We start from the raw sequence: 17,358 nt of genomic DNA on the forward strand, positions 1-17,358 counted from the left end.
GCGCGAGCGCGGGCGCAGCGATCGGCGTGCAGTGAGCGCCCGCCGCCGGTTCGCGACGCCCGCCCTACCCGGCCGCCCAACGGACCCCGATCCGATACCGCACTTATGTACGTTCGACATAACATCTAACTTATTACGCTAGTTACGGAAATAGTCACGGCCGTTACGGTTGCAGAAGTAATAGAATTGTTACAGTTGCATTTATGGTGCTTGTAAAATTTGAAACGCTTGATAAGAATGTGAATTTATATGAATTGATAAATAAATAAAAGTGTTTTTTTTTTTTTTCAAAATTTTACTTGTTAAACCTCTTCGTGTAACAGTTGAACGAGGATTTAACATTAAGGTTCAAACGTGAACAAAAATAGTCAACAGTATTTAAATGTGACTCATTATTATTTTTAACTGGTTCCATGGTGATCGCACTTTAAATTATTTGACTATTTGTGTTTAAGGCCCGTATTATGAAACGTTATCTAAAGATGAATCTTTACTCAAGACTATTCAGGCCTATGATTAATACAAATTGAAATTCAACCAATCCCAGTTTTGCGTCTGCGCTTGAGATTTAATTCAATTTTGAACTCCGTTTCAGAACACGAGCTTTTATAATTTACATAAATTTCTTAAATAAGGCTTAACAGATCAATACAGAGAATGTTTATAAAACTTTTAATGATCAGTTAAATTGGAGGAATGGTAAGTTATGAAAAAAATTGACATTCAACCAGGAATTAATATGAAACTGGGCCGTCGCATACTACTCACATGTAAATGGAAGTGAAACACTGAAAGGATTATTTGCATTCATTCACTATAAACTTGTGTAACAGTGTATTAACGTGAATTCACATGTGAATTAAACTGCCCACGCGACTACTTAGCAAATGATTGTGACAAAGATTTGTATTCTGATACCAAACTAAATAGTGGGGATTAGACCGTAACGGTCATGAACCGGTTACGGGTAATGTTGCCAATCAAAATAATCAGTCACTGACGCATTTGAGTGTATAAATATTCGTCTAAAGTCCTGTTACTAGCGCTGGATAGTAACATAAAATGACGGCGTTCTACAAGCAATGTGTGGCATGGAAAAATGGTTACTGCCCCGATGAAACATGTGATTTATAAATAGGCTATCATTTGCGTAAACACATCTCGTGACGCACTTTTTCTGCTAATGCAAAAATAATAAAACATGCATAGTCTATAACTATAGTGTTGGAATCAAAGTCATTTAATATATTGATATTTTGGCATTGTGACAAAAGTTTTCGAGATGAACATTAGGAATTTAAACTTAGCAACAAAGTCCAGTGTAAATCTTTAATCATATTTTTGATTTAAATTAAGAAGACCTCATCTTCATCCTCATTGAAATAGAAATTAGGTATATCTTAATTTCAATCGCAGAGCTTAATTTATTCTCTTTGAAATATTTCCCTGAAAACATTCACTACGGTATGAATGGTATAATTAAAATCATAAAGTTATTTTAATGTAAGTAGCTATTTATTTTGCTTAATTGATATAAAGTAGGTGACAGTGATGTGCTATTAATATTGTTGTTATTTGTTAGAGCTCTTTATGCTAACTTAATTAATGAATACAAATGCCAAATTAATAACCTTTCACAAACTAGAATATAGTGCAACATAATAGTTCTAATCTAATCAACGGAAAAAAACATAAAAAAAAAATGTAAACACGCAGGTGTACACTCTAAATAAAGATGGGAATCTAAAATCGGCATGACGACATGCTCACGGCATATAAAATTGACATCGCCCACGCAACGTCTATCAAAAATCATATAAATCTCTCCCGAGATCATTTCAGCTACCGCAGTGACCGTTCGAGGCGTAAAAATAAACGTGGTCGCCCGGCCGAGAGCGATTCGCGACATTTACATCGGTTGCACTTTCTATTTACGACGCATAGCCATCCCAGGGAACCGTTACGGCTTACCCCCAATGACCTTGCCACGATAATCAACTATTAAATAATCTCGAGAAGTGCAGTTTAAATAAGTTGTGTCGTGTTGTCAGTGCAGTGTAAGAAGAGTTTTGGGCAGCGATGGTGGCGGGAGACGTGACGCGGCGCGCGTCCATCACTGCGCCCTCTATGCACCGGCGGCCCTCGGCGCGCCGCGGCTCGCTCATTAAAAACCCACAATCTCAGTCTCAGGTAATTATCCACACCTTGAATCATACACACCGACAAAAGTCCCTCCTTCCTCTTTCAAACATTCATAAATCTTAAACTTCCATTACATAGGTACATGTAAATATGAACAGTGCTGTTCAACGGGTCAAAATTGATTGCCTTGCTCGAAGATGCATGTTTCCTTGCAAACGTGATAACCAGCAGCTGTGAAGTCATCTATTTATTTGAGGAATGATTATTCTAACAGGAAATGCCTAACAGAATGAAGGAAATCGCTGGTCTATACTCAGATGCATTCCGTAATTTCAAATACGTAGTAGGTACCTGATTGTGCTGCTTTATAACAGCTGCCTGATAGATCTGAATTAAACTAACAACTATTCTTTTGCGATGAACAATATACATATATGCGCTGCGTAAAAGAATAGTGGTTTCTTCGTATAGCATCTTAACAACTAGAAAGTTAAACAATGTAGGTAAATACTTAGATTAATAAAACCTAGATAGATAGTCAGTGCACGAAAGGTGAGGCAGATTTTAGTAAGCCAGAATGGCTTACTCGTAAACGTCACATGAACTGTCAAAGTGAAAAATTGGTAAAAACGTCCGACGACTTTTAATTAATTAAGACGGTTTGTGCTATGAAAGGGTGTCTTAATACATCAGAAAAACTCAAGAAAGTGACTAGTGTTACATTTCATAAGTAAGTATAGCCTGACCAGTTGCATTTGATAGTGCAACACTGAGTACAGTCGTACCTGTGTTAAATTATTAGGCTAACTTTATGTATCAGGATTGAGGATTACGGGCTAATTTGATATTTTCATAAATTAACGAAAAAATATTATTATCTTAGGTAACCTGGTTTAAATAAATTAAATGAAAACATCAATCGAGCTAGTAGGATTTATTTTATTATTCATCAATAATCAAATTCAGAACTTGAATATTCAACTGCAATGTCTGCTCATGAACTCCTTCTCGCTTAAAACTCGGTACTTCTTTCCCAATTCCATAAAATTCAACTCTTAGAAAGTGACAAAAAACTTTAAAATAGGTAGTTGAAATAAACAACAGCTAATTTTCATAGTGGACTGTACTATACGATAAACATGTCAGTCAATTTGACACCCTTGTCGGAAAAATTATTCAATGAAAATATTGTCCGAACCCTTAGTATTTCTCTTCGACAAATACTTTAACACATTGTGAACCACTTTTCTTTCACGACTATAAAAAGATTTTAGCAATTTAATTCACAAAATCAATTGCGCCCATTTAAAATAAAGTTTGTTTACACTTTGACAGCAATAGACTGACATGCAAGGTGACATGTCAATGAAGTTTTCAGTTACTGTTGCCATTAAAAGAAATTAGTACCATTAGTTTTCCGCAACATGGCGAGGGTTTTTATGTTCCTGCCCCCCTAGACAAAACGCACTTTTTGATCGAATCGAAAATCGAATCCGTCAAAACTCCATACAAAAAAGGGGCTTTTCGACCACTTTTCGACTGGTTTGCGATTAAAATTTGCACTTTGTCTAGACCCACTGGTCAGGCTATACTATGATTCGACGCGTATTTTGCTTGAATTTGGCTTTCAAAAATTAAATACGGGAATGATACCAGTAACAAGAAAATTTATTTCCCAATTGTTCGCCGTACAAATACACTTCCTTTTTTATGAAATCGAGACTTTTCAGTCGATTTATCTTATTGTAATTAGGAAGGTACTTTGAATTCAATAAATAAGTAAGTACATGATGCATTTTGTTTTTGTTAGTTATAAAATAATTAAAAACGTATTAAAAATTTCCCTACTTTCGGGAAAATCGCCTTCACTGTCTACACTCCCCAACAAAATTGACACTAATGACATAAGATTTTTGCCTCACTCTTGACGAAGCGTTTGTATGAAGACTATCCATCTAGGTTTTATTAATCTCAGGGTAAATAAAAATGTAATTAAGCGTAAAAATAGAAAAAAAAAAGTGTAATTTTATTCTTTTTTAAGTATTCAACGGTAGTTTGTTTACAATGTCCAAATTCATAATACGGTCAAGAAATGTTTACCTACACTGAGAGCTGTAATAAATTAGCACTTTTCCACTGTTATTTCTGGATTGGACGGACCAGGCGGTTGCTAACCGTGGCAACAGCCTATCAAGCCCTGAGGGAAAGCAAAACTATCATGGGTACCCCAAACGAATCATAAAGTAAATACTGGGAGTTCTAAATTGAGTACCAACCTCTCTCTTGGGTCAAGCGAGAGACAGATAACAAATGAAGGGATAAATAAAAAGCTTAAGAAAAGAGATAGGCACGAGTTCATCACGGGCAATATTTTAGACACTATGAAGACGTGAGCTGTTAACTAACTGCCATCGTAATGTGAATGCATCATTTCTCAAACTGGGGATTCTGTTCATGTACGAGGTCGAGAAGGCATGTAATAAATGCCAAGATTGCGGAAAGACGTCATGGACGTCAATACAATAAATCTAGACAAGTGTAAATAAATACACAAACAATTCGCAATCCATTTATTACATAACTAGTATAACAGAACCAGATAAAATTAGTAAAGAAATGAACTTGCCAAAATTTTTGTTTATAATAAGACCGGCTTGTGTTTATAGTGAAATTCATGAGCCGACCGTAATGATGTTCATTAAATTGTTTGTTTTTCATTAAGCCTAATTGTTTTTACTAAAATGTTGGGAAACGTAGGCACGTATAAGAATAATCACGGTAATCTCTTGGGCGTACAAAAACGTGTGACGTCCAAAGGTCCTCGATCCGAATAGCTTAATTGCCTCGCGTTTAATAACAGCTTTCTATTAACAAAGAAAACTTATTATGTGAAAATCTGGTGATGGTAGCAAGAAGCACCTGGAACATCTGGCGTTGTGGAAAGCCCCTCCTCCTTGTCGTTGGGAGAGTATGACTTTTCCCTAAGAGCCGATAACATTATTGACGATTTGAATATCTATTCAATGTTCTAATGAAAGCTCTAAGTACTTTTTTGATTCAGGGGAGCACGAGAGTTAGTTTTATGCGTGAAAACTTATCATCATTATTGTTACCAGGTCATTTATTGTACTCTGCAAGAGCATGACCCTCTAATGTACAAGAAGCAAATGGAACACTTAGGCTATTTGATACTTCCCACGCTGGCCTGTCAAGTTAGGGAGGCCTGAGGGCTTAGTGTGAGTTTACATCAAACGTCCTCACTAGTGAGCGCATTAAAAAAATATATAAAATGTTTGGTTCTTGAAAGTTTCCGCTAGGGGCGCTGTACAATCCGTCATACATTTATTGACATAATTTTACGCTCTCACTAGTGAGGACGTTTGATGTAAAGTCACACTAAACCCTCTGATGTTCGCCTTATGTGTCCCTTAACCTCCTTTTGCGACATCCACGAGAAGAATATAAGTGGTTTTTATAATTTGCCGGCACCACATAGCTAACCCAGCATTTCGTTAACTGTCATTTCAGGAAGTGCCATGGGACATCATCGACCGGTGCGCGCTGCCCATAGTGCTGTGTCACGCGCTAGCTGTGGTCCTCTCCACGTTGCTTAATGCGCTACACCTCAGTCAAATCTCCGTGTTCACTCTGTTCCTCTGGTTCGCCATCTCTGTCGTTGGCTCGCTGTGGTTCTACCATAACTTGCAGGTAATATGCCCTTATTGACCTAACGAATAAACTAGTTGAGTTACAACAAGGTATAGTTTAGGTGATTCTCTTTTGACTGGAAAAGAGAGATGTATGAGTTTGCGTGGATTCGTGTGACGTTTCGATAAAAGTATTCTTTACTGTAAAGATATGAAATGAAGCTGGAAGTAACTATTAATATTAACAAGCATTTATACACTAAAATGTTATTTCTATACTATACGTCCGCGTCACTTTGAATTTATACGCGCGTGTAATTTTTGTGAGTAAGGAAGTTAATATTTTATATTATTTTATAGGGTTAGTTTTAATATTTTAAAAGAAAAAACACATTCGAGAAAATTTTCAAAGATCGAAAATTTTAATTAAATAATTAAGTATCTGGTACTTAAATATTTTTATCATACTACATACTATATCCATAGTTGGAAAATGAAAAATTTAGAATCTGAAAAATGTAATTCTCACAAAATACCAATTGCAGCAAATAAACACTTCTACAAAGTAAGAAAGTTTATTTGTTTGTTTGTCGTCGTCGTTCTGAAACTAAGTCACCCGTGTGGATATACGCATTCAATAACAAGGACCTAAATGATAACCTTGTCATAATACCGCCGCCCACTGCTCTTCTTTGCTTGATATATATCTTCGATTGTGTTTTCACAACTCTCTCAACTGCGTATGTGTAATAACTCAATATTTCTTCATATTATTTTAACCTTATTTGAAAATAAAAAATATAACATTGAAACACGAGGCTGTGTCAACCGTTATACTTAAAAACACTCTCAGCTGTAATCATTTATTCTTCTCCTACTCAAACTCTAATAAAAACGACTAACTAGAATGTTTTTATTTAGTTGATCATTTTTATTTAGGCTTTAGGTTGTAAGAATGAAATTTCAAGAGTTTATTGGACATCATTTTTATTCCCTTAATAGAAAATGTAACAATAATCACTACATTAAAATGCAGACTTATGAAAGAAACACCTAAAACAAAAGAGCTTCGAACTAACAATACGATGTATAAAGGCACGTGTAGAATTCTTTATGATCTTTCACACCGTGGCGTGCATCAACCCGGTGCTCATTTCCATAACAAAATTACTTAACCTCATGTAGACCATAATACATAAACATACATTTTGTGATCTAATATTACTGCACGTGTTCAAACAAGAATTCAACATGTAAGGGAAGAAATACTGATAAACGATACGTTTATTTACAGAATCAGCCAGGAGTATAATATGGTAGATAGATACTTTTATGTTTAGCAATTATGTTTCTGTTAGATCAAATAATAAGTTAGTCTTTCGTTAGGCACTAACCAAAAGGTCTGATGTTGACCTTTCATTTAAGCTTAAGCGGCCAGAACTGATACTACGAGTACAATGAGTATTTTGTACGTTTAATTATGAAATTAATATTGCTACGGTTAACTATGCTAAAATCAACCGTCTAAAGCGACCGAAGTTTGAGACTATTGCATGTATAATGAAATACATATTATAAAATTCTCTACATAAAATTTCCATACGAAAGAACTCACGAAACACATTGTCTAAATAATTCCATAAATGAAAAACGTAGTTCATTGTGTCTTTGTTAATTATGGTTGCTTAAAAATAAAAGAATTGTTCATTCAATCCTTTGTACAGTAATACTTTTAGAGCTTCAAGGCTTTCTATACAGAAAAACAAAGAGTAAGTAGAAAGTTAGGTAAAACTTGTAAAAGTTGACGTACAAAGGTATTTTAATGAAAACCCCTTGTTAAGATTGCAAACCAGGATTCATCATTCAAGTTATTAATATTTTTATTGCGAGTTTTTAATGAAGATTCTGTTGTACGTTTCTAAATACGTAACTAACTTGAAAGCAATTATTCTTTTTGTTCTGGATATTGAACGGCAAGAGGTTTAGGGAGGGGACCACATTTGTCTGACAGACAGTTACAAAAAGAAGTAGAGTAAACCGACAGTCATTGGACGCTGCCAGTCATTGGACAAAACAACCCTTGAATTTTCTTAAAATAAATATTCCTTCAAATACAATGAATATTCCTTCAAAAAAACGACATTTTATCTCAATCAGTCGGAATCTCTCAGTTGTTGAAATAGAAATGCTATTTTTAATTCAGTAAATAACTGTCCAATAACTTTCTTAAGTGTCCAATGACTGGCAGTTTACTCTATTTGTTTTTAAAAATGGATAACTTAAAGCTTTAGTTATAAAATATCTTGAAGTGCGTATTTTGTCTTAGAGAGGATACAGCTTACGTATCATATTCAGTCTTAAATTTTACTAATCACAAGATCTCTAACGAATTAATCTCAAGACATTGGAGATGAACTTATCTATATGGTCGCACCATTAAAACTTTTAAGCTATGAATCCAAACAACTTGACATTAAAGAAATCTCCCGAAAGTCGTTAGTTAACACCCACACAGCGTATCATCGAATAGGTACAGCTCTATTACACCCACAACATTAAGATTAAATGGCAAAACAAGCCGGAGTGAGTAAGCGTGCGAGTCGAGCTTCCTCGGTTGGCGTCATAGGGTGGCCATTTTGAAATATAAGAAAGTTATTCATAATGCTCTTTTTTGCGCACTTAGAGTTTTTGAAATTTTTGCAATTGCATATTGTAAAATGTAGCTCAGAAATGCTTTAGATACTAAGTAAAGGCTAAGTGTATATGATCAAGCTGTTTCTAATCAACACACAATAGGTACATTTGGTAGAGACAATCTAGATTGAGGGAGGCTTCAGTAACCTTAGCCCAGTCCAGCTAATTCAGACCGCCTGGGCACCCTATCTGGCGAGGATGTTGACGCAGACAGACTGGCGACGAAGTATCGGCTCTGCGTGGGCCGACATACAATCAGATGACGCCGTCGTCCGACTCGGAAACACGACATACAGGTCGCAGTGCTCCGCTGTCCCGCAAGGCGGTGGTTTCAATGTAGTCGTACTCGTAATACGCCTTCAAACTTTCTTAATAAACATACTAGGTACTTTTATTTTAGACACGTTTAAATTGGGAATCACGACTACCTATTTGAACAAACAAAAGTGAGTAATTATAATGTTAGAAACTATAAAGCAAGTAACAAAAAAATAGATCTCATCAAAAATATGCCTTTTTTTTAACTCTTACATTATTTTTTCAGATAAAATAGATTCTAAGCTACGAAACGAAATTGAATTTTAGAACAGTCGCGAATATTATTCGATCTTGACCTCGACATAAAATGTCAAATTAAACAATAACATTAGAAAATATACAAACAAATCCGGAACTTGGCTTATTCGACGTCATCGTTTACACATTCTCGGGAATCTTGGCCATTAGTACTAAATTTCTGTCAGTGTTCGCATATTTCGCGTTACATACACAAGTGTCAATCACTCATACGCCCAACCCCTGACGGACCGCTATATCAACATTGCTCCATGGCTCATGTACTACGTGGCTCAAAAATAAAATTCCACCTATTTACGTATACCGGTTCGTGGAAACCGTTCAAACGATGCTGCAAAAATATTTCAATCTAAAGGTCAGCTGGAACTCAATATTAAGATTTTTTGTGCGCTCTATCTCCATATTTGATATAGTATTTTCTAGAAAAGCACAGTTATATTTTAAAAAATTCATAGCCTCTTAGCTAATAGAAACAAATATTAGTCTAAACTCAGATAGTCTGGCGTGTCTTTATTCTCTAAACTTCGTCACCAGTATTTTTATGAGTCATATGTGAGAGTATTTTCTAGTTCAGATTCGTAAACATAAAACTAACTTTGGACACACTTTGGATCTAGTCACTTGATGCTCTCAATCTTTATACTTGTCAAGTGATCTTCGCGTGATGCGGCAACACAAAAAGCTAAAATAAGTTACGGTTTCTGTATTGATAATAATTAATTGTTGAATCCACTACTTATACTATTCTGAAAAAAGAATTATTTCCTGCAATTATTGGGATGATGACTGGGTAATGAAATCATAATTGTATTTAGTCCGTCAGACAGATAATAAAAAATAATGGACATGTCTTTTTTAATTTTTTTCGTAAATACAGTCCTATTATATTCATTTGAAATGTCGCGTGACGTCATTTTTAGTAAACATCTAATAGGCGTAACATAACGTGCCATTTCAACTCGACGTAGCACTGTTATTTATTTAATTAAGAAATAAATAATACTAAGTCTAATATTTTCTAATTGTCTGTCTGACGGACAAATCATTATTTAGTCATCTAGCCTATAGTGAGTTTTTCTAAAGAAATCACAAAATGTTACAGAATGTGTTTTATAAAATCTTTTTTGAATACTCAATGGGGGAAGATTGTATAAAACGCATGCTGCATACGACTTGACAGCGAAGTAGAGTTGTTTTTCCCATTGATATACACGCTATAATTACTTAGATTCAGCCTACACATGAATTGGTAGATATAATAAAGTGCTATACCTATCGCCATATTATAAGCTTCGAAGACGCCCCAGCGCCCACGCTGGCTGTCGGGTCCAATAGCTTTATTCGAATTACCCAATAAAATTTCCTAGTGTTATCAACTTATCAGCAAACATACCATTAGCTAGCACATTTTTCCAGAGTAGATATCGAGTACACCAATCAATCAATTCTATTACATACAATAAATAAATTAGCTTAGGTAAGTATGTAACTTCAGTAACTTGTCACATTTCACGTAGCGGATTTGAAACGCCAGCAATACTATACAATACAATCAGAGACGATCCCAGATAGGGCAAAACCAAAAGTATTAATTTTGTCTTTGAATGTCTTAAGGATGTTAAAAAATAATATCATCTATACTAATATTATAAAGCTGAAACGTTTGTTTGTTTGGTTGAACGCGATAGTCTCAGGAACTGGACCGATTTGAAAAAATATCTTTGTGATGGATAGCCTTCATCGAGGAAGGCTTTAGGCTGTATAACATCACCCTACAGCCAATAGGGGAGAAGCAATAAAGAAAAATATTACAAAAACATGAAATATTATTCAAACTATATTCACGCGCACGAAGTCGCGGGAACAACTAGTAAAAGATAAAAGTAAGAATTAATTCGCTTTGGTAAAATCTAATTGCTATTAATAACCTGCGTTAACCAGATTAATTAATTTAGTAGGTACTAGCGGCCGCCCGCGACTTCGTACGCGTGGATCTCGTTTTACCCCCCCTTCATCTATCTTACGCGGTTCAGATTTTTTCATACAAATGTTTTTTCCCGCTAACTCCCGTTCCCGTGAGAATTTTGCAATATCTTGTTGTAACTAAGCTTTAAGTTTACTAAGGTACCTGCATGCCAAATTTCAAGCGTCTGTCTTACGCGGTTTAGATTTTTTCATACAAATGTTTTTTCCCGCTAACTCCCGTTCCCGTGGGAATTTTGCAATATCCTGTTGTAACTAAGCTTTAAGTTTTCTAAGATATCTGCATGCCAAATTTCAAGAGTCTATCTTACGCGGTTTAGATTTTTTCATACAAATGTTTCTTCCCGCTAACTCCCGTTCTCGTGAGAATTTTGCAATATCCTGTTGTAACTAAGCTTTAAGTTTACTAAGGTACCTGCATGCCAAATTTCAAGAGTCTATCTTACGCGGTTTAGATTTTTTCATAGAAATGTTTTTTCCCACTAACTCCCGTTCCCGTTGGAATTTTGCAATATCTTGTTGTAATTAAGCTTTAAGTTTACTAAGGTACCTGCATGCCAAATGTCAAGCGTCTAACTTTAGCGGTTTACATTTTTCATACAAAAGGATTTTCCCGCTACTTCCCATTCCTGTGGGAATTTCTAAGTATCCTATAACCTGCCCAGGAGTATGAGGAATAATTGTACCAAGTTTCGTTAAAATCCGTCGAGTAGTTTTTGTTTCTATAAGGAACATACAGACAGACAGACAGACAGACAGACAGACAGACAGACAGACAGACAGACAAAAATTTTACTGATTGCATTTTTGGCATCAGTATCGATCACTAATCACCCCCTGATAGTTATTTTGAAAATATATTTCATGTACAGAATTGACCTCTCTACAGATTTATTTAGATTTAGAAAAACTTTGCGCATTTAATTTAGTTAGCAAAACAAACTTGTTGTCTACTATATAAAAATAAGTCGGGTTTTCCTCCCTGACGCCATAACTCCAGAACGCACGCACGAACCGATTTCCACGGTTTTGCATTCGTTGGAATGGTCTCGGGCTCCGTGAGGTTTATAGCAAACAAAATTCGGGAAAAGGGGGTAAAACGGGATCCACGCGTACGAAGTCACGGGCGGCCGCTAGTTTATTATATAAATAGAAGTAAAGTAACCTTTGCGCAAAACGTAAAACCCACTACCCCATTATATTTGACAATATTCTCCGTAAACAAAATACAGTTTTAATTAGACATCGTAAACATCTAAAGTATTTTTATTTTATGTACCATTTACTTGGTTTTGGCGATCGTATTTCATTGTTATATGCCCATAAACACTTTATAGCCGCTTCAAAGGACTACCTGCTCTTGCATTAATCTTAATATATTATACCCATTCGTTTTAATCAAGAACGAAGAAAGATAAACTTATCGACCTTTGAGTCAATCAAATATACCTAAATATTTCAGCGCCAAGGCCAATTTAAAAACAGACTAGATATAATTAGACGAGAAAATGATTTATTCAAAAATCAATATGAACGTGGACTAAAATAAAATTAGATTGTACTTTGTATTTTGGCGAACAAAATTATGCGACTACTTTTAAAAATAGAAAGTAAGTTAATAAAAGCCAATTATTTTTTAAATAATCCGTGTAGTCCTTGACAGCTTAAGTTTTTAAACAGGTCGATATGAGAGAGAACTTTAGATTGTTGAAAAGTATACCTTTTTTTAATTAGGTAACCAGCATCTAAATTAATAGAAAAAAAGACCGTGATATAAGGACGCTACAGAATAAACAACTATTAATTAGAACTACAGATCTCAGGTCTACTATCCCACTTAACGAAACAATTAAGTTTTCATTATTCCATTAAGATGGAAGTTATTCCAGAAGTTGCCTTAGGGAAATCGTGGCCTTATTCCAAATGCTACGTTCAGTTGCTCAAGTAATCACTTAAGGGTAAAACGTTTACTTGTACTCCCAACAAGACCAACTCGAATCCGAGGCGGGACCACGGAATAATAAAAAGGGAATCAACCCATACAAATTAATCTCATATAAAACAATGTAAGGGCCAGGCACAGCTTATGATGATGAAGACATCAACCCTTAACCTTTACTCGTCGACAGAACAGAAACAGAATTTAATAGGTATGTTTCCAAGAATGGTTATTAATTTGACTTGCTTTTCTGACTTTAATAAACTCTTACAAACAAATCCTTTCGGAATTTTCTTTTATTTTAAGCCCTTAACTATTCCAAAAACTTATTAAAACCAACAGAAATTTTTCTTCTTATGCCTCTGTTGATCTTTGATAAGTACTTCTACATTTTAATTATTTGAATAGTTTGAATAATTTATATTTTAATTTGCATATGAATGTTGTGGTTTATCACAATCGCCGGATTCGAAAAACGACGTAACAATTATTTTGTAGTGTTTACAGCAGCAATATGTTTATTTCCCACTATCGTTCAACAATTTTAAGATTTTCAAGTAATAATTTAAAATATTTTTTTCCTTCTTGTTTATTTCAAAACCCTAGCATATACAAAAGTTATAATCTGCATCATTGGTAGGTATATAAACTATACGAGAAAATGCCTAGCGGTGCATATCACCAACAAATACACGAATGTTTTGCATCAGTTTACAAATGAGGCTATTTGTAAATGGATTCCAAATGGGAGAAATTTTGTTACCTGCTAGCCTAGCTCCTATGTAACTACCTAACGTACCTACTTATCACTTTTGAAATGAATACAAGAGAAAACAGGCAATTAGCTAATAAATTGTTAAATCGATATAATATTATACATGTTATGATTAACCTAAGTACTTACCTAAAAATTGAAATAAAACATTAGATGAAGAAACTTGAAAACATTGAGAACGTCGAGAGCCCTCTGCGCTTACCTATTTCCCGCTGAAGCTGAAAAAGCCGCTTATTGTCAATGGGAATATCTCATTAAGACTGATAAAGTTTCATTGAATCGTCTAATTAATAACGAGTTTATGCTAACGTGGAATCGGATTTATCTGACGTGACACATTGTGCTCGAAGTGTCGCATTACGAAGGCTGAGAGAGCGCGTGAGTGTGCCAGCCTCGGAGCTCACTTGCGTCATCAATCCATTCGAAAGTCCGATTTAAAATAGGTTAATGGTCCTGTTTTTACAGAATAGACACACTAAATAAAATATGTGTAACTCATTATTATTACTGCTTTGTAGTCTAAATTCAAGCATGGGACTTTGATATGCATACGGGTTATTTGAAAACATATTATTCCTCAAGGACGCTAAGACGATATTACCTTCCAAGAACACTACTATCCTATTTTCTATGAACCACATATAAATCTCATAGTGCTTCGTTTTCGATAATATTCTGTATTTTTCCTTTTATGTTGTTTGTAAATTGTAAAAACATGTCGTCTATAAAGTTTAATCATAATTATGTTTTTAGTAAATAGAACTAGCTCGGGGACCTATTTAATTGTAATAAACAGGTCCCCGAGCTAGTTCCATGGTAAGTTTTATAAATAACATTTTATTTAAAAATAAAAGTTAACTTTTTAATAATATGAAATGTGTAATCCTATTACAAAAAAAGTTTGTCTAAACATTATTTTTATTTCATAAATATTTATTAATAGGCTTCTAACTGCTACTCTCAATAACTCACAAACTCACAAACTATGTCATTAACACGCGAGCACTCGCCATATTTAGATTATTTTTAGTGTTCTTTTTTTACACAACTATTTTATTTATTCGAGTTAGTTGAGTGGCTAGGGTTCGTATCCATTACACTTTCCTTGGTCCATACTGTTTCATTCACTCGCAGAAATAGATTTATTGTAACCTTTGATGTAGTACGAGCATCCTATTTTGTACCTTACAATATAGTATTCCAAATCTATTTTAAAATAGATACTATCTTATTCTTGTTGTCGAGTGGGTAGAAAACTAGTTGATATGAAACATAAAGATTACAATATTTCACTTTCAAAATGAATCCTTACATCATGTACTTTCGATAAACGGTAAACAAAGGTAAACTGGTCGAGAATGCTTTAGTGCATTAAGTTCGCCTTATGTACAAATTTATTTTGGCATTAAAGTTTAAATAAATAAATAAATAAACAAATTCAGCAACTACTTAGTATGCAGGATCAACAGTGTTCACTTCAACAAAACATGGAAATCCAAGTTTGTGCATGCGTTCACTTTAAATAATATTTATTAGCTAAGTGCCAAAATAATAAAACATCCTATTTCTTCAGATCAAGACAAAATAATAACAATTTATATCGTTCCTAACAATAAAATCTACACGCGAGTTCTATCGGGTTAAAATCACAGCCACCGTTAAATGCCGTTCGAGTTTCATTTCTAGTGCTTCAGTTCCTTTAATAACGAGAAAAATAATAGAAGCTTTGCCCTCCTAAAAAAACTTGTTTACTAGTTTTACTCAGTTACGTTAAGAAGTCTATGGAAATATTGCGAAGTTATTTCTATTCCTGTTTTGAAATGCATCGGCGCGGTCGCTGGGGTCGAAGGGTCGATGCGATTATATCTACAGTACTTCTAGTAGGAAAAACTTTCGAGTTCGTTTCGTTGCGTATTCAAATAGAAAAATTTTGTATGAAAAATTAAACAGCGCCCCCTAGGGCGGCTATAATATAGGGGGCGCTGTTTAATTTTTCATACAAAATTTTTCGATGACACTTTGAATACGCAACGAAACGAACTCGAAAGTTTTTCCTACTAGAGGTACAGAACGAGTCGCAATAGTCATAAAACCTACGATCACCAAGTATGCAAACACGGGTTGTGATTGGTGCGTGACTTTGAACAGTGAGAGGACTGGAAGATTAAGAATTAACGATCAGGCAACCCTAGGGTTTCTGCTCGAGCTTTCTCGAACTCGAGAAAACTCGAGAAATTTGGCTTCATTCGAGACGAGAAAAAAAATACCGGAGCTCGAGAATTCTCGAGTTTCGATTTTGAAGCTTAAATTTTTTTGAAAGCCTATTTTCTTAGACAAAAATAAGTTTTTAATTATTTAATAGGTTAACGTTGCGTTTAGACTAGCCTAGTCTTTCCTTTTTTCAACTAATTTGATTTGCAAGTAATGATCTTAACCGAAACCAATAATGTTCGCCTACGAGTATGCTATATTTTATTATGTTTGTATAACTGACTGATTTAAAGACTGAAAATTTTTTGTTAACTGTTAGTTTAGGTAGGTACTCGTAAATACGTTTATACAAGTCGTTATCTTTAAGTTTAAAAATTTATTTAAAAGTTTTTTTTTTGTTTGTAAATGTAGGTTTATTATCGTAATTTAACAATTAATTTGGACTTGTGTTCTTTGGAAAACAAGTGATTCAATTGGAGCTCCAGATATTTATGGTTATTAATATAAATGGTTATTCCTTAAAGTAGGTACACGCGACTTTATGACTTTTGTTCCTTTAGTTAATTATTAAGTTATAATTATCCTACTAATATTATAAATGCGAAAGTTTGGATGTCTGGATGTTTGTTACTGTTTCACGCAAAAACTACTGAACGGATTTTGTTGAAACTTTACAGTATTATTGATTATAACCCAGACACATTATAACATTAATAAAAACCCGTGTTTTTATTAAATTTCAACCGATTTCAACAGTTTTAATTTAAAGACTCGAGACCCGAGAAAACTCGAGACTTTGGCCTCGAGAATTCCCGAAACTCGAGAAAAAAAATAAGTCGAGAAATCAGAAACCCTAGGCAACCCTGAAATAGTTAACCTCGAGCGTGATTACGTCACGCATAGGTAGGTAACCAACAAACGCCTGGATAAAATATTCACTCAGCAGTTATTATAACGGACATCAATCAACCTGTCGCCGTCTATTTTCGACGAAAACTTAATTTCATCGCCGCACATTTACACGGTAATATAGCGGAACGTTCATTCACAGATGAGAAATATTTAATCTGGTACTTTGAAAACAAACGAAACGTCTCATGTACTCCTACGTCGGGCTTGGGAGAGACAGGAAGCTTGCAATACGTTCCACGAGATCACCTCTTAAAAATTAAACACGAGTCGAGAATAATTGTTTATTTACGAGCTTCGAGCGAATTACCTGTAATACAAATAAATTACATTCTAATATTAGGAAGATATATGTATATAAACATGTTCCTTTGAATGCTGTTAGGTAGAGTTGGTTTTAAATAATTTTATTATACCACCCAATGGGACAACCATACAATTTGACTTTTGTTATAATTTTACAAAGGAATGGGAATGCAAAT

General features: G+C 34.6%; 1 protein-coding gene across 2 annotated transcripts in view; it reads left to right on the top strand.

Annotated features, from left to right (window-relative positions):
* Positions 1-17,358, top strand: part of LOC114364319 (D-beta-hydroxybutyrate dehydrogenase, mitochondrial) — a 28,671-nt gene continuing 11,313 nt past the window's right edge. Inside the window, exons 1-3 of one of the 2 annotated variants that reach the window (XM_028320444.1) lie at positions 1-107; positions 2,057-2,190; positions 5,671-5,850. In XM_028320444.1, the coding sequence (XP_028176245.1) occupies positions 2,080-2,190; positions 5,671-5,850 (291 nt within the window). In that variant the 5' untranslated portion in view covers positions 1-107; positions 2,057-2,079. Of the gene's footprint in view, positions 108-2,051; positions 2,191-5,670; positions 5,851-17,358 lie in introns of both variants that reach the window. The other variant, XM_028320437.1, reaches the window with a different exon arrangement.

This window comes from Ostrinia furnacalis, unplaced genomic scaffold, assembly GCF_004193835.3.
Source record: "Ostrinia furnacalis isolate ACB-3 unplaced genomic scaffold, ASM419383v2 OfSCF0416, whole genome shotgun sequence".
Lineage (NCBI taxonomy): Eukaryota > Metazoa > Arthropoda > Insecta > Lepidoptera > Crambidae > Ostrinia > Ostrinia furnacalis.